Source organism: Telmatherina bonti, assembly GCF_933228915.1.
Source record: "Telmatherina bonti genome assembly, chromosome: 14".
In the NCBI taxonomy this organism is placed as follows: domain Eukaryota; kingdom Metazoa; phylum Chordata; class Actinopteri; order Atheriniformes; family Telmatherinidae; genus Telmatherina; species Telmatherina bonti.
In genome coordinates this window covers 35,595,060-35,621,156 of record NC_136612.1, presented here as the reverse complement: position 1 = coordinate 35,621,156, position 26,097 = coordinate 35,595,060, and the positions used below count along the sequence as shown (strand labels likewise).

The following is a 26,097-nucleotide window of genomic DNA, read 5'->3' as shown; positions in this document are numbered from 1 at the left end:
GAGGGACCTTCCTGACAAACTTCATGCTTTGGATGTTCTGATAAACAGCATTATGGGATGGAAATGGTGGGAGCTTCCACTCCAAACAGGACAAACAGTCATTTGTCCTTCAGAAGCATCAGGTGAGATCCACACTAAGGATTAACATCAATAAAGCAACTGGACCAGATGGACTTTCAGGCTGTGTGCTGAAAACCTGTGCTGACCAGCTAGCGGGGGTCTTTACCTCCATCTTTAACCTCTCCCTGCAACAAGCTGCACTTCCCTCCTGCTTCATATCCACCACCATTATTCCTGTGTCTAAACAGCCCTCCATCACATGCCTTCATGATGATTGTCCTGTTGGCCTCATCCTGCTCATTATGAAACGCTTTGAGAGGCTCATACTGGCTCACATCAACAGCAGCATCCCTGCAGACCTGGACAGTCCTCAGTTTGCATACAGAGCAAACAGATCTACAGAGGATGCATCTCCATCACACTCCACACAGCCCAGAAGCACCTGGACCAGCAGACAGCTACATCAGGATGCTCTTTGTGGATTCCAGCTCCGCCTCCAAGACTGTAATCTCCCATAAACTGCTCCAGAAACTCATCAGCCTTGGTCTCCTCACCTCACTCTGCATATGGATCATGGACTTCCTCACCAACAGGCCACAGGGGTGTGTTCTGGGTCTGGCCCTCTTCATCCAGGACTTGAAGCCCTCCATCCATTCCTCCAACACCATAGTAAAGTCTGCAGATGATAGCACAGTGGTTGGAGGCATCAGCAACAACGATGAGACCTCCTACAGCAGGAGGTCCAGCACCTGGTCGAGTGGTGTGCAGACAACAATCTGGCTCTCAACACGACCAGAACCAAAGAGCTTCTTGTGGATTTTAGAAGGACCAGTAGGACCATTCAGCACCCACTGTTCATCAAGGGAGAGGAGCTGGAAAGACCTGAATCTGTTCAGTTTCTTGGGAGCCACATAAGCAAAGACCTAACATGGTGGATTAACAGCTCCCATCTGGTGCAGAGAGCTCAGCAAAGACTCTTCTTCCTGAGGAAGCTGAAGCAAGCCGGTCTAGCAGCTCATCTCCTCACCAACAACAGAAAGCATCCTTTGTCAGGGCTGTACTGTGTGCTATGCAAGCTGCACGCCACAAAACAGATCTGTCCCGTGTGGTGAAGGCAGCACAGAGGATCATAGGAGCTGCACTCTGACCACAGAGGACGGCATGGTCCATCTTCAGAGACAAGACCCACCCTGCACACACTCACTTTGTTCCCCTTCCATCAAGGAAAAGATTTAGACATTTAAAACCCACAACCTCCAGATTGGCAAACAGCTTTTCCCCACAGAGCTGTTTCCTCCATCAAGCCTCTCCCCCCTCACTCCCCCACTCTCCCTCTTCATCCTCACTGAACTGCCAACATCATACTTGATCTGCTCCGTCTTCCTCTGGCCCACCTCAGCTTTTATTCCTCTCTTTTATTCTGATTTTCATTCTTCTATTGCTGTGTTTTACATTTAATGTCCATTTCATTCAATATGCATGTTGCTGTTTTTATTGCCGAGTGCCAACAAAATGCTGTTGCCATGGTGACGTTGATGCAATGACAATAAAGGTCCTGATGTCCTTACAGAGTGGAGCAGCAGAGCTCAGAGCTTCCCAGTGGTCAGTCTGCCCAGCAGCATCAGACACAGCTGGACTCCATATTTCTGGTGTGTACATGTACAACAACTACTTCTCCATCTCTTCTGTTCACACTCATCTCCACGCTGCACTTTGTAGACCAGTGGATTGTCAGCGTGTCCAACATGGATCTGATGTTTGGCTCCATGCTTTCAGTCTGACTGTGTCCTTCATGTGGTTTTCTCTTCCAGCTGCTGGAGGACAACATCATCACTTTTGTGAAGAAGGAGCTGAAGAAGATCCAGAAGCTTCTGAGTCCAGATTACCCAGAATGCTCAGTGTTGGAGGGTGAGGATGAAGAGCAGAGGAAGAGCAGCAGAGAGGCATTAGTGAAGATCACAGTGGACTTCCTGAGGAGAATGAAGCAGGAGGAGCTGGCTGAGCGTCTGCAGAGCAGTAAGAGGATTTCTCTAAAGATTGAAGCTGCTGATAAATGAAACATTTACTGACGTCTCAACACGTGGAACATCACATGTTCACATCCTCCTTCTTCAGAGGCTTGAAATCTTTACTGACTCGTCTGATTTCTGCTTTTCATTCAGAACTTCTGGCTTCAGTTTGTGGCCGGAAACTAAAATCTTCTCTGAAGAAGAAGTTCCAGTGTGTGTTTGAGGGGATCGCTAAAGCAGGAAAGCAAACCCTTCTGAATGAGATCTACACAGAGCTCTACATCACAGAGGGAGGGGCTGCAGAGGTCAATGATGAACATGAGGTCAGACAGATTGAAGCAGCATCCAGGAAAGCAGACAGACCAGAAACAACCATCAGACTAGAAGACATCTTTAAACCCCCACCTGGAAGAGATGAACCAATCAGAACAGTGATGACAAAGGGAGTGGCTGGCATCGGGAAAACTGTCTTAACACAGAAGTTCACTCTGGACTGGGCTGAAGACGAAGCCAACCAGGACATCCAGTTGACATTTCCACTGACTTTCAGAGAGCTGAATGTGCTGAAAGAGAGAAAGTTCAGCTTGGTGGGACTTGTTCATCACTTCTTTACTGAAACTAAAGAAGCAGGAATCTGCAGCTTTGAAGACTTCCAGGTCGTCTTCATCTTTGACGGTCTGGATGAGTGTCGACTTCCTCTGGACTTCCACAACAATGAGATCCTGACTGATGTTACAGAGTCCACCTCAGTGGATGTGCTGCTGACTAACCTCATCAGGGGGAAACTGCTTCCATCTGCTCGCCTCTGGATAACCACACGACCTGCAGCAGCCAATCAGATCCCTCCTGACTGTGTTGGTATGGCGACAGAGGTCAGAGGGTTCACTGACCCACAGAAGGAGGAGTACTTCAGGAAGAGGTTCAGAGATGAGGAGCAGGCCAGCAGGATCATCTCCCACATGAAGACATCACGAAGCCTCCACATCATGTGCCACATCCCGGTCTTCTGCTGGATCCTTGCTACAGTTCTGGAGGATGAGCTGAAAACCAGAGAGGGAGGAGAGCTGCCCAAGACCCTGACTGAGATGTACACCCGCTTCCTGCTGGTTCAGACCAAAGTCAAGAAGGTCAAGTATGATGGAGGAGCTGAGACAGATCCAGTCTGGAGTCCAGAGAGCAGGAAGATGATTGAGTCTCTGGGAAAACTGGCTTTTGATCAGCTGCAGAAAGGAAACCTGATCTTCTATGAAGAAGACCTGAAAGAGTGTGGCATCGATATCACAGAAGCCTCGGTGTACTCAGGAGTCTTCACACAGATCTTTAAAGAGGAGAAAGGACTGTACCAGCAGGAAGAGAAGGTGTTCAGCTTCATCCATCTGAGTCTTCAGGAGTTTCTGGCTGCTCTTCATGTCCGTCGGACCTTCATCAAGTCTGGAGTCAATCTGTTCAGACAGAAGTGGTTTACATTATTCAGAGATGATGTAAAAGATCTCCATCAGAGTGCTGTAGACGAGGCCTTACAGAGTCCAAATGGACACCTGGACTTGTTCCTCCGCTTCCTCCTGGGTCTTTCACTGGAGACCAATCAGAGACTCCTACGAGGCCTGATGACACAGACAGGAAGGAGCTCACAGACCAATCAGGAAACAGTTCAGTACATCAAGAAGAAGCTCAGTGAGAATGTGTCTGCAGAGAGAAGCATCAATCTGTTCCACTGTCTGAATGAACTGAATGATGGTTCTCTAGTGGAGGAGATCCAACAGTCCCTGAGATCAGGACGTCTCTCCACAGATAAACTGTCTCCTGCTCAGTGGTCAGCTCTGATCTTCATCTTACTGTCATCAGAAGAAGATCTGGATGTGTTTGACCTGCAGAAATACTCTCCTTCAGAGGAGGTTCTTCTGAGGCTGCTGCCAGTGGTCAAAGCCTCCAACAAAGCTCTGTAAGTACATATATAGCAGGATGTGGAGAAACATACTGATGCTGCTTTTAATGGACATCATGGAACACATTACTGCTGGTCTATTTCCTCTCCAGACTGAGCAGCTGTTCCCTCTCAGATGGAGGATGTTCAGCTCTGTCCTCAGTTCTCAGCTCCCAGTCCTCCAGACTGAAGGAACTGGACCTGAACATCCAGGACTCAGGAATGAAGAAGCTGTGTGATGGTCTGCAGAGTCCACATTGTAACCTGGAACGTCTCAGGTCAGTTTCTCTGCTGCTCTCATGGTTTTCTCTGTGATGCAACAATCTGGAACATTTTCAAAACTACTTTGAAATATTGTGAATGAAATATGTGCAGAGTAACACATCATGCAACATGAAAGAAACATTTGTTTTATTTAGGACTTAAAGGAATAAATGAGCCTTTAGTTAAATACAGATGTTCTACTTTATCTTCAGCTTTGGGTGAACCATGGCTCTGGTCCTGCTGCTTTATCACCTTGTTTCCATCCAGTGTTGCAGTCAGATAGTAAACAGAATGACCTCCAATGGTTTAGTCCAGGTTATTTTCCTTTTCCCTGATGGAAAACATGATGGAGTAAAGGAAAGGTGGTGGGATAAATTCAGAGGGAACCAAGAAAATATTCCAGCGTTGCATCGAGAATCCGACCACAATGACCCTCATCTGTGATTTTAGTCTGAAGCTCTTTAACGCAGATAAAAACCCATCAAATAAAACAGAAGAAAGTAGCGAAACAACATAAAGTATCATTTCAATAGAATGTAGCAGAGAAGAATGTTTTAGTTACATGAAAACTGAAAATACTGAACATGGAAACAGGTGAGATCATATCTATCTGTATATAATTATAACTTTACACGTGTGGTTGTTGTGAAACCAGCTGTACCTTTATACACTTTATCATTCCATGGTAAACTGAAGATGTATCATTGATTATTGATCAAATGAAAAATGTTTGCTGATTGTGAGATATTTGTAGCTGATGGGAGAAATTTGCACAATTTCGACAAAAAACTTGACTCAGTCCAATAAAACCTTCTGGATAAAGTAAAAACAGTGAAACTTTTCACAGCTCCTCATTAGAAGTTCAGCAGATATTCTGCCTTTACAGAACTTTTTTCTTTTTTAAAGGAATGTATCTTAGTTGTTCCTTAACATTAAATGTGACAGAAATTTAACACAAATATTTTGTTCAATTCCTTCTCTTCAGACTGACTGGACGTTCCCTCTCAGATGGAGGATGTTCAGCTCTGTCCTCAGTTCTCAGCTCCCAGTCCTCCAGACTGAAGGAACTGGACCTGGACCTGAACATCCAGGACTTGGAAATGAAGCAGCTGTCTGCTGGTCTGCAGAGTCCACATTGTAACCTGGAAACTCTCAGGTTGGTTTTACTTCTTCAGCTTCATAAAGTCTTTGTGATCCAATAATGTGAAACATTTCTGGACTATTTAGAAATAAACAGAATGGAATTTCTCCAGATGAACACATTAGCATGAAAAAGGTTCTTGTTATGTCAGTTCATTCAGCCTTACCTGATTTAGCTCATGTAGCTACTAACCGACTGGAAGATGGACAGAACAAGTCCAACATATCAACACTTATTCATTTAAAGGAAATACTACACAAAGCCCAAAATGTTGGCTGGTCTCTGGAATAAACTTAAAGCAATATTAGTCTTATATATGAAGAAAAGAATAGATGAGTGTTTGGCTTCATGTTCCTGTTTTTTCCTCCCAGAAGAAATTTTCATCATTTTTCTTTGTTGCATGAGTCTCTCAGCTCATCATCAGCATTTAATGTGGCATCATTTTAAGACAAATCTTCTTCATTTTCAGACTGAGCAGCTGTGTCCTCTCAGGTGAAGGGGTTGAGGTTCTGTCTTCAGTTCTCCGATCCCAGTCCTCCAGGCAGACAAGGCTCAACGTCCACGTTTCAAGGTTCCTTTCACACTCACTTGCATGTAAACATGAAACTAAATGTGTTCTCAGGACCAGCAGTGTAGAAAATCCTAAAATAACATCTACAATAGTTTAGTCCAGTGTTTGTCAGTCCTGGTCCTCCAGTACCACTGCCCTGCATGTCTTAGACGTGTTCCTACTCCAACACACCTGATTCAGATTCCTCAACTTCCTCATCAAGTTCTTTGCAGCCTGTAAATGAGCCGTTCATTTCATTCAGGTGTGTTAAAGTAGGGCTGCCTCTAAAACATGCAGGGCAGTGGAACTGGAGGAGCAGGACTGGAAACACTGGTTTAGATTTACACTGGTTCCCATCCATGTGACCCCACTCCACATCACCATGACAACCATGTAACACCAACCATCCACCCAGTGATGATTCCCCGTCTAAACTACATTTATGGCTCCTACAAATACCATCCTAGTGGGAGAATTTGGGCTTATTTGCAGACAAAAGTCTTCAGATCATTACTTGGTCAGTCTTCTCTATATATGACTCAGTTGCTTCAGCCTCAACATGCTGCCAAAGTCAGACCTCATCTGATCTTTTAATGCTCCCTTATACTTATTCCAGGACTTGACAAGACCTGTCTTTCCAGGCAGAAGCCCCCACTATAAGTCCCTGGAAGTACAGGCAGACACAAGTAGCTCTCTTGCTGCTGGTTTATTTGAAGACGTCTCCACAAATTATCCTGTAAAAACTGAAGGAAAATATTAAAAGAAAAAGATGCAGAGCCTGTCAGTCTTACAATAATATCACACACAGCTTGTAAAAAAGCTTTTACCAAGTAAAATCCAGACAAAAACCAAACTTAAAGATGGAATTGTTTACTTGGTGCAGAACAAGAACACAAACATCCAGTTATGGAAAGAAAAGAAGTATTTTAACAGTATGACTGTTGCAGCCACACTGTGGAAGGCTTTACCATTATTTCTACATAGTTTGGTCTCCATGGAAACTGAGACTCTGAAGCAGCAAAAGTCTTATTGTCATGTCTTTTGGCCAAAGACAGGAGTAATTTCATATTGTTAATGATGTACATAAAAAAGGTAAAAACAAGAGTTCATAGTTAATAAATATGAAGAGTAAGTTCAATGATAAAAGGATTAAATATGTTAAGATTAAAAACTAATCAGCGTGAGACATCTGTAAGGCAGTAATCTTTGTGATATGGAACGTGCAGTTACCTGAGCGAGTGAGCGTTCTTACATAGAATAGTTCTTTGACGTATCTCGCCTCGGACAACACAAGTGAAGAAGCAGCTCATGAACACTAAATGTGTCCTTACACGCTTGTGTCTTGGAAAAACTTTAGTCTTTGTGAGTATTGTTGTGTTGAGAGAACACTGACATATGCGTTGGTATTATTGTCGTTGTTTAAAATGTGTTGGTAATGTGATACTCAATGTGATATGCACGTTATGCTTAAGCTAGGCCAACCAACTTCAACTGTGGCATTAGGATGTGTGTATTAGATGGTAATTAGTTTGTTCTTTTCTGTATGTTTCAGTTATAAAAATGGAAATGCAAATACAATAATTCATAAAGATCTTATTAACGTTTATTTATCAGTTACAGATTTGTTTTTTCATTGTACTTAAAAAAAAAGTTAAAAAATAGGTTTATTCATTTACCTGATTTAAAACAAAACAGTGAAACATTTAAGATCCTAAACAGTAAAACCACAATGAAACTCTACAGAGTTCAACCTGATTTTCTCTACAGGTGATCTTTGAGGAGACGTTCAACATGAGTCCTGATCTTGTCATCTTCTTCTCACATGTCTTATTTGCATTCTTCTTTGGAACTTTCTCTCCAGGCTGAGTGTGTGTGGTCTCTCAGAGAGAAGCTGTGAAGATCTGTCCTCACTTCTCAGCTCCCAGTCCTCCAGACTGAAGGAACTGGACCTGGACCTGAACATCCAGGACTTGGAAATGAAGCAGCTGTCTGTTGGTCTGCAGAGTCCACATTGTAACCTGGAAACTCTCAGGTTGGTTTTACTTCTTCAGCTTCATAAAGTCTTTGTGATCCAATAATGTGAAACATTTCTGGACTATTTAGAAATAAACAGAATGGAATTTCTCCAGATGAACACATTAGCATGAAAAAGGTTCTTGTTATGTCAGTTCATTCAGCCTTACCTGATTTAGCTCATGTAGCTACTAACCGACTGGAAGATGGACAGAACAAGTCCAACATATCAACACTTATTCATTTAAAGGAAATACTACACAAAGCCCAAAATGTTGGCTGGTCTCTGGAATAAACTTAAAGCAATATTAGTCTTATATATGAAGAAAAGAATAGATGAGTGTTTGGCTTCATGTTCCTGTTTTTTCCTCCCAGAAGAAATTTTCATCATTTTTCTTTGTTGCATGAGTCTCTCAGCTCATCATCAGCATTTAATGTGGCATCATTTTAAGACAAATCTTCTTCATTTTCAGACTGAGCAGCTGTGTCCTCTCAGGTGAAGGGGTTGAGGTTCTGTCTTCAGTTCTCAGATCCCAGTCCTCCAGGCAGACAAGGCTCAACGTCCACGTTTCAAGGTTCCTTTCACACTCATTTGCATGTAAACATGAAACTAAATGTGTTCTCAGGACCAGCAGTGTAGAAAATCCTAAAATAACACCTACAATAGTTTAGTCCAGTGTTTGTCAGTCCTGGTCCTCCAGTACCACTGCCCTGCATGTCTTAGACGTGTTCCTACTCCAACACACCTGATTCAGATTCCTCAACTTCCTCATCAAGTTCTTTGCAGCCTGTAAATGAGCCGTTCATTTCATTCAGGTGTGTTAAAGTAGGGCTGCCTCTAAAACATGCAGGGCAGTGGAACTGGAGGAGCAGGACTGGAAACACTGGTTTAGATTTACACTGGTTCCCATCCATGTGACCCCACTCCACATCACCATGACAACCATGTAACACCAACCATCCACCCAGTGATGATTCCCCGTCTAAACTACATTTATGGCTCCTACAAATACCATCCTAGTGGGAGAATTTGGGCTTATTTGCAGACAAAAGTCTTCAGATCATTACTTGGTCAGTCTTCTCTATATATGACTCAGTTGCTTCAGCCTCAACATGCTGCCAAAGTCAGACCTCATCTGATCTTTTAATGCTCCCTTATACTTATTCCAGGACTTGACAAGACCTGTCTTTCCAGGCAGAAGCCCCCACTATAAGTCCCTGGAAGTACAGGCAGACACAAGTAGCTCTCTTGCTGCTGGTTTATTTGAAGACGTCTCCACAAATTATCCTGTAAAAACTGAAGGAAAATATTAAAAGAAAAAGATGCAGAGCCTGTCAGTCTTACAATAATATCACACACAGCTTGTAAAAAAGCTTTTACCAAGTAAAATCCAGACAAAAACCAAACTTAAAGATGGAATTGTTTACTTGGTGCAGAACAAGAACACAAACATCCAGTTATGGAAAGAAAAGAAGTATTTTAACAGTATGACTGTTGCAGCCACACTGTGGAAGGCTTTACCATTATTTCTACATAGTTTGGTCTCCATGGAAACTGAGACTCTGAAGCAGCAAAAGTCTTATTGTCATGTCTTTTGGCCAAAGACAGGAGTAATTTCATATTGTTAATGATGTACATAAAAAAGGTAAAAACAAGAGTTCATAGTTAATAAATATGAAGAGTAAGTTCAATGATAAAAGGATTAAATATGTTAAGATTAAAAACTAATCAGCGTGAGACATCTGTAAGGCAGTAATCTTTGTGATATGGAACGTGCAGTTACCTGAGCGAGTGAGCGTTCTTACATAGAATAGTTCTTTGACGTATCTCGCCTCGGACAACACAAGTGAAGAAGCAGCTCATGAACACTAAATGTGTCCTTACACGCTTGTGTCTTGGAAAAACTTTAGTCTTTGTGAGTATTGTTGTGTTGAGAGAACACTGACATATGCGTTGGTATTATTGTCGTTGTTTAAAATGTGTTGGTAATGTGATACTCAATGTGATATGCACGTTATGCTTAAGCTAGGCCAACCAACTTCAACTGTGGCATTAGGATGTGTGTATTAGCTGGTAATTAGTTTGTTCTTTTCTGTATGTTTCAGTTATAAAAATGGAAATGCAAATACAATAATTCATAAAGATCTTATTAACGTTTATTTATCAGTTACAGATTTGTTTTTTCATTGTACTTAAAAAAAAAGTTAAAAAATAGGTTTATTCATTTACCTGATTTAAAACAAAACAGTGAAACATTTAAGATCCTAAACAGTAAAACCACAATGAAACTCTACAGAGTTCAACCTGATTTTCTCTACAGGTGATCTTTGAGGAGACGTTCAACATGAGTCCTGATCTTGTCATCTTCTTCTCACATGTCTTATTTGCATTCTTCTTTGGAACTTTCTCTCCAGGCTGAGTGTGTGTGGTCTCTCAGAGAGAAGCTGTGAAGATCTGTCCTCACTTCTCAGCTCCCAGTCCTCCAGACTGAAGGAACTGGACCTGGACCTGAACATCCAGGACTTGGAAATGAAGCAGCTGTCTGTTGGTCTGCAGAGTCCACATTGTAACCTGGAAACTCTCAGGTTGGTTTTACTTCTTCAGCTTCATAAAGTCTTTGTGATCCAATAATGTGAAACATTTCTGGACTATTTAGAAATAAACAGAATGGAATTTCTCCAGATGAACACATTAGCATGAAAAAGGTTCTTGTTATGTCAGTTCATTCAGCCTTACCTGATTTAGCTCATGTAGCTACTAACCGACTGGAAGATGGACAGAACAAGTCCAACATATCAACACTTATTCATTTAAAGGAAATACTACACAAAGCCCAAAATGTTGGCTGGTCTCTGGAATAAACTTAAAGCAATATTAGTCTTATATATGAAGAAAAGAATAGATGAGTGTTTGGCTTCATGTTCCTGTTTTTTCCTCCCAGAAGAAATTTTCATCATTTTTCTTTGTTGCATGAGTCTCTCAGCTCATCATCAGCATTTAATGTGGCATCATTTTAAGACAAATCTTCTTCATTTTCAGACTGAGCAGCTGTGTCCTCTCAGGTGAAGGGGTTGAGGTTCTGTCTTCAGTTCTCAGATCCCAGTCCTCCAGGCAGACAAGGCTCAACGTCCACGTTTCAAGGTTCCTTTCACACTCATTTGCATGTAAACATGAAACTAAATGTGTTCTCAGGACCAGCAGTGTAGAAAATCCTAAAATAACACCTACAATAGTTTAGTCCAGTGTTTGTCAGTCCTGGTCCTCCAGTACCACTGCCCTGCATGTCTTAGACGTGTTCCTACTCCAACACACCTGATTCAGATTCCTCAACTTCCTCATCAAGTTCTTTGCAGCCTGTAAATGAGCCGTTCATTTCATTCAGGTGTGTTAAAGTAGGGCTGCCTCTAAAACATGCAGGGCAGTGGAACTGGAGGAGCAGGACTGGAAACACTGGTTTAGATTTACACTGGTTCCCATCCATGTGACCCCACTCCACATCACCATGACAACCATGTAACACCAACCATCCACCCAGTGATGATTCCCCGTCTAAACTACATTTATGGCTCCTACAAATACCATCCTAGTGGGAGAATTTGGGCTTATTTGCAGACAAAAGTCTTCAGATCATTACTTGGTCAGTCTTCTCTATATATGACTCAGTTGCTTCAGCCTCAACATGCTGCCAAAGTCAGACCTCATCTGATCTTTTAATGCTCCCTTATACTTATTCCAGGACTTGACAAGACCTGTCTTTCCAGGCAGAAGCCCCCACTATAAGTCCCTGGAAGTACAGGCAGACACAAGTAGCTCTCTTGCTGCTGGTTTATTTGAAGACGTCTCCACAAATTATCCTGTAAAAACTGAAGGAAAATATTAAAAGAAAAAGATGCAGAGCCTGTCAGTCTTACAATAATATCACACACAGCTTGTAAAAAAGCTTTTACCAAGTAAAATCCAGACAAAAACCAAACTTAAAGATGGAATTGTTTACTTGGTGCAGAACAAGAACACAAACATCCAGTTATGGAAAGAAAAGAAGTATTTTAACAGTATGACTGTTGCAGCCACACTGTGGAAGGCTTTACCATTATTTCTACATAGTTTGGTCTCCATGGAAACTGAGACTCTGAAGCAGCAAAAGTCTTATTGTCATGTCTTTTGGCCAAAGACAGGAGTAATTTCATATTGTTAATGATGTACATAAAAAAGGTAAAAACAAGAGTTCATAGTTAATAAATATGAAGAGTAAGTTCAATGATAAAAGGATTAAATATGTTAAGATTAAAAACTAATCAGCGTGAGACATCTGTAAGGCAGTAATCTTTGTGATATGGAACGTGCAGTTACCTGAGCGAGTGAGCGTTCTTACATAGAATAGTTCTTTGACGTATCTCGCCTCGGACAACACAAGTGAAGAAGCAGCTCATGAACACTAAATGTGTCCTTACACGCTTGTGTCTTGGAAAAACTTTAGTCTTTGTGAGTATTGTTGTGTTGAGAGAACACTGACATATGCGTTGGTATTATTGTCGTTGTTTAAAATGTGTTGGTAATGTGATACTCAATGTGATATGCACGTTATGCTTAAGCTAGGCCAACCAACTTCAACTGTGGCATTAGGATGTGTGTATTAGCTGGTAATTAGTTTGTTCTTTTCTGTATGTTTCAGTTATAAAAATGGAAATGCAAATACAATAATTCATAAAGATCTTATTAAAGTTTATTAATCAGTTACAGATTTGTTTTTTCATTGTACTTAAAAAAAAAGTTAAAAAATAGGTTTATTCATTTACCTGATTTAAAACAAAACAGTGAAACATTTAAGATCCTAAACAGTAAAACCACAATGAAACTCTGCAGAGTTCAACCTGATTTTCTCTACAGGTGATCTTTGAGGAGACGTTCAACATGAGTCCTGATCTTGTCATCTTCTTCTCACATGTCTTATTTGCATTCTTCTTTGGAACTTTCTCTCCAGGCTGAGTGTGTGTGGTCTCTCAGAGAGAAGCTGTGAAGATCTGTCCTCAGTTCTCAGCTCCCAGTCCTCCAGACTGAAGGAACTGGACCTGGACCTGAACATCCAGGACTTGGAAATGAAGCAGCTGTCTGTTGGTCTGCAGAGTCCACATTGTAACCTGGGAACTCTCAGGTTGGTTTTACTTCTTCAGCTTCATAAAGTCTTTGTGATCCAATAATGTGAAACATTTCTGGACTATTTAGAAATAAACAGAATGGAATTTCTCCAGATGAACACATTAGCATGAAAAAGGTTCTTGTTATGTCGGTTCAATTGTTGACATGCTGATCCCCAGCCAAACCTGCCTGGTGCTGTTACTGCTAAGATGGTCCTCCATCTTCCTCTTCAATGCGGCCTGAGCCTCTGTGATGCCTCTCCTCAGGTTGGCTCTGGCAACACTATATCGTGTAGCATCACCAGTCCTAAAAGCTGTGTTCCAATCAGTGTCTTTACTACCTCAGTCATCCATGGCTTCTGGTTAGGCTTTATTCACAGTGACAGTGTCCATACAGAACTTGATGTAGCCCAGGACAGCTGCAGTGTAATCCTCCAGGTTGTGTTGTTCAAAGACATCCCAGTTTGTTCTCTCAAAGCAGTCCTGGGGCTGATGAGAGGTCCCTTCAGGCCATGTTTTTATATTCCTACATGAGATGGGAGCCATTTTCCTAAGGGGATATAGGTAGGAATTAAGAGCAGGGACAGGCGATCGGACTGACCCAGATGTGGTGGTGGCTTAGCCCTGTAGACACTCTTGATATTAGAGTACTGTTAATGGTGTTATACAAAAGCCCAACAGCCGAGCTAGCATTAGTGTCTGGTGGTACATAAACAGCAGTCTGCATGATGATATTAAACTTCCGGGCAAGGCACATAGATCTGCATTTCATGGTCAAATGCTCCAAGTCTGGGGAGCAGTGTCTGGCTACAGTCTTAGTGTTAATACACCAGCTGTTGTTAATATACATGCATTGGCCACCTCCTCAGTTTTTCCAGAGTTGTCAGTTCTGTCATGCCGATGTGCTGTCTGGCCTGCAAGCTTGATAGCTGTACCTAGGAAGAATGAATGAAGCCAGGCCTCAGTTATGAGCAAAACCCAGCAATCCCCGATGGTCTTATTCGTTGTCATCTTCAGCTCATCTAATTTGTCGGCGAGGGATCTTGCATTTGTCAAAAAAATGCTGGGAAGCAGTGGTCTGTTTGGCTGTTTACATAGCCTCGCTAGCCCGCCGGCTCTACAGCCCCACTTCTGCTTCCTTTCTCTGTGCCGCCACTTCCTCCTCCCCGCGGTAATGGTGATCCATGGGGCGTCCTGGCTACATCTGCTGGTATGTCATGCAATCGGCAAGACTCCACTCTAACGCGGTGCTCATACCGTATTCCTAATAACAGAAGGTTGTGTCAAAACAGAACATCGCTGTTGCTCTTACTTTAATACCCTGAGGTCTGTGGGTCATGGAGGAGGTTTGGCTATAGTCTATAAATCAAGTTTGGAGTTTAAGCAGGTGGCTCTTCAGACTATTTTCTCCAACTTTGAACAGAGTCCTTTTGGACTGGGTCGCGCTCCTCCACTGCTAAGTGCAGTGATTTATCCGCCTCTAAAGTACAACAAGAACTTTTAATGACACTTTTCTGTCTTCTTGGGCTAAATTTGATCAAAGTATCACCAAGTTTTAGTCACTGGGGACTTTAATATCATGTGTTGCTTATAGACGCCTCTTGTGAAGGACTTTTTAGACTTAATAGATGCCTTTGGACTTTGTCGGTGAAAAGACCTACTCACCAATCTAGTCACACATTGGACCTTGTCTTATCATGTGGCTTATCCATCTGTAATGTTAAAATTAGGGATGCAGTGTTTTCAGATCACATGCCTGTTTTAGTTGATTTTATTCCCTCTGCTCAATCATTTAAAACCCCCGTCTGGCCCGGTGCGGCCGTGTTTTTAACTCCTCCACTGCTGCTCTTTTCGCCGCCATTTTTAATGACGCTGATTTGCAGCCTTCTGTGTCTTTAAGCACTGAGGGTGTCCTTGCTAGTTTCAATTAATTGTGCCTTACTGTACTAAATCCTATGGCACTGGTCAAAACAAGGTGATTAAAGCCCAGACCCAACCCCTTGTTAAGTGATCATACCCGTGCCATTAGATGGGAGTGCAGGCGATACGAGCAAAAGTGGAAAAAGGACAAACTAGTGTTTTTTGTATGATGCTGAGAGAGAGCTGGTACCGCTATCAAAGAAGTGTGAAATGTGCAAGAGCAAAATATTTCTTTTAATAGCAGCAAACACATACAATCCCCGTCTTTTATATCACACGATAAAACCGCTCTCAATGCCCCACTGGAAGCTTCCAGGAATTATGTGATAAGTTTCTAAGTTTTTTCCTGGATAAGGTTGTGATCACTAGGAATTCTATCTGTTCTCCTTCTCACAAGCCATCTTTTCTGGTGTCCTGCCCTGCTGTTTCTGTCAACTTTTTGTCAAACTGACAGCAAGTCATGAATGGAGTATCAGCACTTATTTTGTTCCACTTAAAGCACTGGTGCTCATACATATAGGCTACAGAATGAACAGAAAACTATATCAGCCCACAATTGTCCCGTTTAGCAGTTTCCACAAACCCAAGGTGAGTCCTTCCTACATTTATGATAGGTAAACTTTTTGCAAGGCACAGAACGCTCACTGCTTTGGTTTCTGTAGCAGAGCTTGCGAACCTGGCACTGCAATGTTTTTCCTTGAGAAAGTCTTGTCGCCTCATGATGCTGACTCAGGTTTTCTTCCTGCTGTGCAGGGTTTTATGTTTCAGTAGAAGTCACATCCTCATCCGATGAAGAATCTGCATCTGTGTTGTATGTTTCATCTTCAAATGTAAAGTCCTCATTTCCACCATCAGAGTCTCAATCTTGCATTTCTTGTAACATAGCCAAAGCTTCCAAAGCAGTCATTCTACTCCTTGATTGTGTTGTGGGCCGAGACACGGTGAAATCCAGGTCGTCTCCAGGTAGAAAAACTCTTGAATCTGTGTGTCAGGCCTATTTATTCTGGGAGTCAGACTTCACAACCACAACATTTACAGTTTTTTACATCACTCCCATCCCCACTTGCACATGAAGACCCTTTTCTCTCTAGCTACTTCAATTTTATTTTCAACTGGTCTTCAATAAACGTTTCACATTGTTCATTCAAATTTCTAAATGTTCCCTTTGAGAACAAGGTCAGTTTCCATTTTGAAAATTCTGTTTGTGAGACGTTTTGTGTATAATTATTTTTGATCCACTCTGACCTTCTACACCGTTATTTACTGTCTGTCTATTTGTCTGTCTGTCTGTAAATGGTTAAACAGATTGTATATAATTATCACTTTACACGTGTGGTTGTTGTGAAACCAGCTGTACCTTTATACACTTTATCATTCCATGGTAAACTGAAGATGTATTATTGATTATTGATCAAATGAAAAATGTTTGCTGATTGTGAGATATTTGTAGCTGATGGGAGAAATTTGCACAATCTCAACTATAAACTTCACAAAGTCCAATAAAACCTTCTGGATAAAGTAAAAACAATGAAACTTTTCACAGCTCCTCATTAGAAGTTCAGCAGATATTCTGCCTTTACAGAACTTTTTTCTTTTTTAAAGGAATGTATCTTAGTTGTTCCTTAACATTAAATGTGACAGAAATTGAACACAAATGTTTTGTTCAATTCCTTCTCTTCAGACTGACTGGACGTTCCCTCTCAGATGGAGGATGTTCAGCTCTGTCCTCAGTTCTCAGCTCCCAGTCCTCCAGACTGAAGGAACTGGACCTGGACCTGAACATCCAGGACTTGGAAATGAAGCAGCTGTCTGCTGGTCTGCAGAGTCCACATTGTAACCTGGAAACTCTCAGGTTGGTTTTACTTCTTCAGCTTCATAAAGTCTTTGTGATCCAATAATGTGAAACATTTCTGGACTATTTAGAAATAAACAGAATGGAATTTCTCCAGATGAACACATTAGCATGAAAAAGGTTCTTGTTATGTCGGTTCATTCAGCCTTACCTGATTTAGCTCATGTAGCTACTAACCGACTGGAAGATGGACAGAACAAGTCCAACATATCAACACTTATTCATTTAAAGGAAATACTACACAAAGCCCAAAATGTTGGCTGGTCTCTGGAATAAACTTAAAGCAATATTAGTCTTATATATGAAGAAAAGAATAGATGAGTGTTTGGCTTCATGTTCCTGTTTTTTCCTCCCAGAAGAAATTTTCATCATTTTTCTTTGTTGCATGAGTCTCTCAGCTCATCATCAGCATTTAATGTGGCATCATTTTAAGACTAATCTTCTTCATTTTCAGACTGAGCAGCTGTGTCCTCTCAGGTGAAGGGGTTGAGGTTCTGTCTTCAGTTCTCAGATCCCAGTCCTCCAGGCAGACAAGGCTCAACGTCCACGTTTCAAGGTTCCTTTCACACTCATTTGCATGTAAACATGAAACTAAATGTGTTCTCAGGACCAGCAGTGTAGAAAATCCTAAAATAAAACCTACAATAGTTTAGTCCAGTGTTTGTCAGTCCTGGTCCTCCAGTACCACTGCCCTGCATGTCTTAGACGTGTTCCTACTCCAACACACCTGATTCAGATTCCTCAACTTCCTCATCAAGTTCTTTGCAGCCTGTAAATGAGCCGTTCATTTCATTCAGGTGTGTTAAAGTAGGGCTGCCTCTAAAACATGCAGGGCAGTGGAACTGGAGGAGCAGGACTGGAAACACTGGTTTAGATTTACACTGGTTCCCATCCATGTGACCCCACTCCACATCACCATGACAACCATGTAACACCAACCATCCACCCAGTGATGATTCCCCGTCTAAACTACATTTATGGCTCCTACAAATACCATCCTAGTGGGAGAATTTGGGCTTATTTGCAGACAAAAGTCTTCAGATCATTACTTGGTCAGTCTTCTCTATATATGACTCAGTTGCTTCAGCCTCAACATGCTGCCAAAGTCAGACCTCATCTGATCTTTTAATGCTCCCTTATACTTATTCCAGGACTTGACAAGACCTGTCTTTCCAGGCAGAAGCCCCCACTATAAGTCCCTGGAAGTACAGGCAGACACAAGTAGCTCTCTTGCTGCTGGTTTATTTGAAGACGTCTCCACAAATTATCCTGTAAAAACTGAAGGAAAATATTAAAAGAAAAAGATGCAGAGCCTGTCAGTCTTACAATAATATCACACACAGCTTGTAAAAAAGCTTTTACCAAGTAAAATCCAGACAAAAACCAAACTTAAAGATGGAATTGTTTACTTGGTGCAGAACAAGAACACAAACATCCAGTTATGGAAAGAAAAGAAGTATTTTAACAGTATGACTGTTGCAGCCACACTGTGGAAGGCTTTACCATTATTTCTACATAGTTTGGTCTCCATGGAAACTGAGACTCTGAAGCAGCAAAAGTCTTATTGTCATGTCTTTTGGCCAAAGACAGGAGTAATTTCATATTGTTAATGATGTACATAAAAAAGGTAAAAACAAGAGTTCATAGTTAATAAATATGAAGAGTAAGTTCAATGATAAAAGGATTAAATATGTTAAGATTAAAAACTAATCAGCGTGAGACATCTGTAAGGCAGTAATCTTTGTGATATGGAACGTGCAGTTACCTGAGCGAGTGAGCGTTCTTACATAGAATAGTTCTTTGACGTATCTCGCCTCGGACAACACAAGTGAAGAAGCAGCTCATGAACACTAAATGTGTCCTTACACGCTTGTGTCTTGGAAAGACTTTAGTCTTTGTGAGTATTGTTGTGTTGAGAGAACACTGACATATGCGTTGGTATTATTGTCGTTGTTTAAAATGTGTTGGTAATGTGATACTCAATGTGATATGCACGTTATGCTTAAGCTAGGCCAACCAACTTCAACTGTGGCATTAGGATGTGTGTATTAGCTGGTAATTAGTTTGTTCTTTTCTGTAGGTTTCAGTTATAAAAATAGAAATGCAAATACAATAATTCATAAAGATCTTATTAAAGTTTATTAATCAGTTACAGATTTGTTTTTTCATTGTACTTAAAAAAAAAAGTTAAAAAATAGGTTTATTCATTTACCTGATTTAAAACAAAACAGTGAAACATTTAAGATCCTAAACAGTAAAACCACAATGAAACTCTGCAGAGTTCAACCTGATTTTCTCTACAGGTGATCTTTGAGGAGACGTTCAACATGAGTCCTGATCTTGTCATCTTCTTCTCACATGTCTTATTTGCATTCTTCTTTGGAACTTTCTCTCCAGGCTGAGTGTGTGTGGTCTCTCAGAGAGAAGCTGTGAAGATCTGTCCTCAGTTCTCAGCTCCCAGTCCTCCAGACTGAAGGAACTGGACCTGGACCTGAACATCCAGGACTTGGAAATGAAGCAGCTGTCTGTTGGTCTGCAGAGTCCACATTGTAACCTGGAAACTCTCAGGTTGGTTTTACTTCTTCAGCTTCATAAAGTCTTTGTGATCCAATAATGTGAAACATTTCTGGACTATTTAGAAATAAACAGAATGGAATTTCTCCAGATGAACACATTAGCATGAAAAAGGTTCTTGTTATGTCGGTTCAATTGTTGACATGCTGATCCCCAGCCAAACCTGCCTGGTGCTGTTACTGCTAAGATGGTCCTCCATCTTCCTCTTCAATGCGGCCTGAGCCTCTGTGATGCCTCTCCTCAGGTTGGCTCTGGCAACACTATATCGTGTAGCATCACCAGTCCTAAAAGCTGTGTTCCAATCAGTGTCTTTACTACCTCAGTCATCCATGGCTTCTGGTTAGGCTTTATTCACAGTGACAGTGTCCATACAGAACTTGATGTAGCCCAGGACAGCTGCAGTGTAATCCTCCAGGTTGTGTTGTTCAAAGACATCCCAGTTTGTTCTCTCAAAGCAGTCCTGGGGCTGATGAGAGGTCCCTTCAGGCCATGTTTTTATATTCCTACATGAGATGGGAGCCATTTTCCTAAGGGGATATAGGTGGGAATTAAGAGCAGGGACAGGCGATCGGACTGACCCAGATGTGGTGGTGGCTTAGCCCTGTAGACACTCTTGATATTAGAGTACTGTTAATGGTGTTATACAAAAGCCCAACAGCCGAGCTAGCATTAGTGTCTGGTGGTACATAAACAGCAGTCTGCATGATGATATTAAACTTCCGGGCAAGGCACATAGATCTGCATTTCATGGTCAAATGCTCCAAGTCTGGGGAGCAGTGTCTGGCTACAGTCTTAGTGTTAATACACCAGCTGTTGTTAATATACATGCATTGGCCACCTCCTCTGTTTTTCCAGAGTTGTCAGTTCTGTCATGCCGATGTGCTGTCTGGCCTGCAAGCTTGATAGCTGTACCTAGGAAGAATGAATGAAGCCAAGCCTCAGTTATGAGCAAAACCCAGCAATCCCCGATGGTCTTATTCGTTGTCATCTTCAGCTCATCTAATTTGTCGGCGAGGGATCTTGCATTTGTCAAAAAAATGCTGGGAAGCAGTGGTCTGTTTGGCTGTTTACATAGCCTCGCTAGCCCGCCGGCTCTACAGCCCCACTTCTGCTTCCTTTCTCTGTGCCGCCACTTCCTCCTCCCCGCGGTAATGGTGATCCATGGGGCGTCCTGGCTACATCTGCTGGTATGTCATGCAATCGGCAAGACTCCACTCTAACGCGGTGCTCATACCGTATTCCTAATAACAGAAGGTTGTGTCAAAACAGAACATCGCTGTTGCTCTTACTTTAATACCCTGAGGTCTGTGGGTCATGGAGGAGGTTTGGCTATAGTCTATAAATCAAGTTTGGAGTTTAAGCAGGTGGCTCTTCAGACTATTTTCTCCAACTTTGAACAGAGTCCTTTTGGACTGGGTCGCGCTCCTCCACTGCTAAGTGCAGTGATTTATCCGCCTCTAAAGTACAACAAGAACTTTTAATGACACTTTTCTGTCTTCTTGGGCTAAATTTGATCAAAGTATCACCAAGTTTTAGTCATTGGGGACTTTAATATCATGTGTTGCTTATAGAAGCCTCTTGTGAAGGACTTTTTAGACTTAATAGATGCCTTTGGACTTTGTCGGTGAAAAGACCTACTCACCAATCTAGTCACACATTGGACCTTGTCTTATCATGTGGCTTATCCATCTGTAATGTTAAAATTAGGGATGCAGTGTTTTCAGATCACATGCCTGTTTTTAGTTGATTTTATTCCCTCTGCTCAATCATTTAAAACCCCCGTCTGGCCCGGTGCGGCCATGTTTTTAACTCCTCCACTGCTGCTCTTTTCGCCGCCATTTTTAATGACGCTGATTTGCAGCCTTCTGTGTCTTTAAGCACTGAGGGTGTCCTTGCTAGTTTCAATTAATTGTGCCTTACTGTACTAAATCCTATGGCACTGGTCAAAACAAGGTGATTAAAGCCCAGACCCGACCCCTTGTTAAGTGATCATACCCGTGCCATTAGATGGGAGTGCAGGCGATACGAGCAAAAGTGGAAAAAGGACAAACTAGTGTTTTTTGTATGATGCTGAGAGAGAGCTGGTACCGCTATCAAAGAAGTGTGAAATGTGCAAGAGCAAAATATTTCTTTTAATAGCAGCAAACACATACAATCCCCGTGTTTTATATCACACGATAAAACCGCTCTCAATGCCCCACTGGAAGCTTCCAGGAATTATGTGATAAGTTTCTAAGTTTTTTCCTGGATAAGGTTGTGATCACTAGGAATTCTATCTGTTCTCCTTCTCACAAGCCATCTTTTCTGGTGTCCTGCCCTGCTGTTTCTGTCAACTTTTTGTCAAACTGACAGCAAGTCATGAATGGAGTATCAGCACTTATTTTGTTCCACTTAAAGCACTGGTGCTCATACATATAGGCTACAGAATGAACAGAAAACTATATCAGCCCACAATTGTCCCGTTTAGCAGTTTCCGCTCACTGCTTTGGTTTCTGTAGCAGAGCTTGCGAACCTGGCACTGCAATGTTTTTCCTTGAGAAAGTCTTGTCGCCTCATGATGCTGACTCAGGTTTTCTTCCTGCTGTGCAGGGTTTTATGTTTCAGTAGAAGTCACATCCTCATCCGATGAAGAATCTGCATCTGTGTTGTATGTTTCATCTTCAAATGTAAAGTCCTCATTTCCACCATCAGAGTCTCAATCTTGCATTTCTTGTAACATAGCCAAAGCTTCCAAAGCAGTCATTCTACTCCTTGATTGTGTTGTGGGCCGAGACACGGTGAAATCCAGGTCGTCTCCAGGTAGAAAAACTCTTGAATCTGTGTGTCAGGCCTATTTATTCTGGGAGTCAGACTTCACAACCACAACATTTACAGTTTTTTACATCACTCCCATCCCCACTTGCACATGAAGACCCTTTTCTCTCTAGCTACTTCAATTTTATTTTCAACTGGTCTTCAATAAACGTTTCACATTGTTCATTCAAATTTCTAAATGTTCCCTTTGAGAACAAGGTCAGTTTCCATTTTGAAAATTCTGTTTGTGAGACGTTTTGTGTATAATTATTTTTGATCCACTCTGACCTTCTACACCGTTATTTACTGTCTGTCTATTTGTCTGTGTGTCTGTAAATGGTTAAACAGATTGTATATAATTATCACTTTACACGTGTGGTTGTTGTGAAACCAGCTGTAAATTTATACACTTTATCATTCCATGGTAAACTGAAGATGTATTATTGATTATTGATCAAATGAAAAATGTTTGCTGATTGTGAGATATTTGTAGCTGATGGGAGAAATTTGCACAATCTCAACTATAAACTTCACAAAGTCCAATAAAACCTTCTGGATAAAGTAAAAACAATGAAACTTTTCACAGCTCCTCATTAGAAGTTCAGCAGATATTCTGCCTTTACAGAACTTTTTTCTTTTTTAAAGGAATGTATCTTAGTTGTTCCTTAACATTAAATGTGACAGAAATTTAACACAAATATTTTGTTCAATTCCTTCTCTTCAGACTGAGCAGCTGTTCCCTCTCAGAGAGAAGCTGTGAAGATCTGTCCTCAGTTCTCAGCTCCCAGTCCTCCAGACTGAAGGAACTGGACCTGGACCTGAACATCCAGGACTTGGAAATGAAGCAGCTGTCTGTTGGTCTGCAGAGTCCACATTGTAACCTGGAAACTCTCAGGTTGGTTTTACTTCTTCAGCTTCATAAAGTCTTTGTGATCCAATAATGTGAAACATTTCTGGACTATTTAGAAATAAACAGAATGGAATTTCTCCAGATGAACACATTAGCATGAAAAAGGTTCTTGTTATGTCGGTTCATTCAGCCTTACCTGATTTAGCTCATGTAGCTACTAACCGACTGGAAGATGGACAGAACAAGTCCAACATATCAACACTTATTCATTTAAAGGAAATACTACACAAAGCCCAAAATGTTGGCTGGTCTCTGGAATAAACTTAAAGCAATATTAGTCTTATATATGAAGAAAAGAATAGATGAGTGTTTGGCTTCATGTTCCTGTTTTTTCCTCCCAGAAGAAATTTTCATCATTTTTCTTTGTTGCATGAGTCTCTCAGCTCATCATCAGCATTTAATGTGGCATCATTTTAAGACAAATCTTCTTCATTTTCAGACTGAGCAGCTGTGTCCTCTCAGGTGAAGGGGTTGAGGTTCTGTCTTCAGTTCTCAGATCCCAGTCCTCCAGGCAGACAAGGCTCAACGTCCACGTTTCAAGGTTCCTTTCACACTCATTTGCATGTAAACATGAAACTAAATGTGTTCTCAGGACCAGCAGTGTAGAAAATCCTAAAATAACACCTACAATAGTTTAGTCCAGTGTTTGTCAGTCCTGGTCCTCCAGTACCACTGCCCTGCATGTCTTAGACGTGTTCCTACTCCAACACACCTGATTCAGATTCCTCAACTTCCTCATCAAGTTCTTTGCAGCCTGTAAATGAGCCGTTCATTTCATTCAGGTGTGTTAAAGTAGGGCTGCCTCTAAAACATGCAGGGCAGTGGAACTGGAGGAGCAGGACTGGAAACACTGGTTTAGATTTACACTGGTTCCCATCCATGTGACCCCACTCCACATCACCATGACAACCATGTAACACCAACCATCCACCCAGTGATGATTCCCCGTCTAAACTACATTTATGGCTCCTACAAATACCATCCTAGTGGGAGAATTTGGGCTTATTTGCAGACAAAAGTCTTCAGATCATTACTTGGTCAGTCTTCTCTATATATGACTCAGTTGCTTCAGCCTCAACATGCTGCCAAAGTCAGACCTCATCCGATCTTTTAATGCTCCCTTATACTTATTCCAGGACTTGACAAGACCTGTCTTTCCAGGCAGAAGCCCCCACTATAAGTCCCTGGAAGTACAGGCAGACACAAGTAGCTCTCTTGCTGCTGGTTTATTTGAAGACGTCTCCACAAATTATCCTGTAAAAACTGAAGGAAAATATTAAAAGAAAAAGATGCAGAGCCTGTCAGTCTTACAATAATATCACACACAGCTTGTAAAAAAGCTTTTACCAAGTAAAATCCAGACAAAAACCAAACTTAAAGATGGAATTGTTTACTTGGTGCAGAACAAGAACACAAACATCCAGTTATGGAAAGAAAAGAAGTATTTTAACAGTATGACTGTTGCAGCCACACTGTGGAAGGCTTTACCATTATTTCTACATAGTTTGGTCTCCATGGAAACTGAGACTCTGAAGCAGCAAAAGTCTTATTGTCATGTCTTTTGGCCAAAGACAGGAGTAATTTCATATTGTTAATGATGTACATAAAAAAGGTAAAAACAAGAGTTCATAGTTAATATATATGAAGAGTAAGTTCAATGATAAAAGGATAAAATATGTTAAGATTAAAAACTAATCAGCGTGAGACATCTGTAAGGCAGTAATCTTTGTGATATGGAACGTGCAGTTACCTGAGCGAGTGAGCGTTCTTACATAGAATAGTTCTTTGACGTATCTCGCCTCGGACAACACAAGTGAAGAAGCAGCTCATGAACACTAAATGTGTCCTTACACGCTTGTGTCTTGGAAAAACTTTAGTCTTTGTGAGTATTGTTGTGTTGAGAGAACACTGACATATGCGTTGGTATTATTGTCGTTGTTTAAAATGTGTTGGTAATGTGATACTCAATGTGATATGCACGTTATGCTTAAGCTAGGCCAACCAACTTCAACTGTGGCATTAGGATGTGTGTATTAGCTGGTAATTAGTTTGTTCTTTTCTGTATGTTTCAGTTATAAAAATGGAAATGCAAATATAATAATTCATAAAGATCTTATTAAAGTTTATTAATCAGTTACAGATTTGTTTTTTCATTGTACTTAAAAAAAAAGTTAAAAAATGGGTTTATTCATTTACCTGATTTAAAACAAAACAGTGAAACATTTAAGATCCTAAACAGTAAAACCACAATGAAACTCTGCAGAGTTCAACCTGATTTTCTCTACAGGTGATCTTTGAGGAGACGTTCAACATGAGTCCTGATCTTGTCATCTTCTTCTCACATGTCTTATTTGCATTCTTCTTTGGAACTTTCTCTCCAGGCTGAGTGTGTGTGGTCTCTCAGAGAGAAGCTGTGAAGATCTGTCCTCAGTTCTCAGCTCCCAGTCCTCCAGACTGAAGGAACTGGACCTGGACCTGAACATCCAGGACTTGGAAATGAAGCAGCTGTCTGTTGGTCTGCAGAGTCCACATTGTAACCTGGAAACTCTCAGGTTGGTTTTACTTCTTCAGCTTCATAAAGTCTTTGTGATCCAATAATGTGAAACATTTCTGGACTATTTAGAAATAAACAGAATGGAATTTCTCCAGATGAACACATTAGCATGAAAAAGGTTCTTGTTATGTCAGTTCATTCAGCCTTACCTGATTTAGCTCATGTAGCTACTAACCGACTGGAAGATGGACAGAACAAGTCCAACATATCAACACTTATTCATTTAAAGGAAATACTACACAAAGCCCAAAATGTTGGCTGGTCTCTGGAATAAACTTAAAGCAATATTAGTCTTATATATGAAGAAAAGAATAGATGAGTGTTTGGCTTCATGTTCCTGTTTTTTTCCTCCCAGAAGAAATTTTCATCATTTTTCTTTGTTGCATGAGTCTCTCAG

At 41.2% G+C, this 26,097-nt stretch overlaps 1 protein-coding gene across 1 annotated transcript in view; it reads left to right on the top strand.

The window, feature by feature from the left end:
• The window catches only part of LOC306765680 (uncharacterized protein), a gene marked incomplete at both ends in the record, with an annotated part of 112,316 nt that overhangs the window by 10,266 nt on the left and 75,953 nt on the right, over nt 1–26,097 (top strand). The window contains 12 exons of the mRNA XM_079253164.1: nt 49–122; nt 210–433; nt 549–800; nt 1,631–1,709; nt 1,872–2,076; nt 2,223–4,011; nt 7,810–7,980; nt 10,377–10,547; nt 12,944–13,114; nt 19,267–19,437; nt 22,961–23,131; nt 25,528–25,698. Of these exons, the coding sequence (XP_079109290.1) occupies nt 49–122; nt 210–433; nt 549–800; nt 1,631–1,709; nt 1,872–2,076; nt 2,223–4,011; nt 7,810–7,980; nt 10,377–10,547; nt 12,944–13,114; nt 19,267–19,437; nt 22,961–23,131; nt 25,528–25,698 (3,649 nt within the window). The remainder of the gene's footprint in view (nt 1–48; nt 123–209; nt 434–548; nt 801–1,630; nt 1,710–1,871; nt 2,077–2,222; nt 4,012–7,809; nt 7,981–10,376; nt 10,548–12,943; nt 13,115–19,266; nt 19,438–22,960; nt 23,132–25,527; nt 25,699–26,097) is intronic.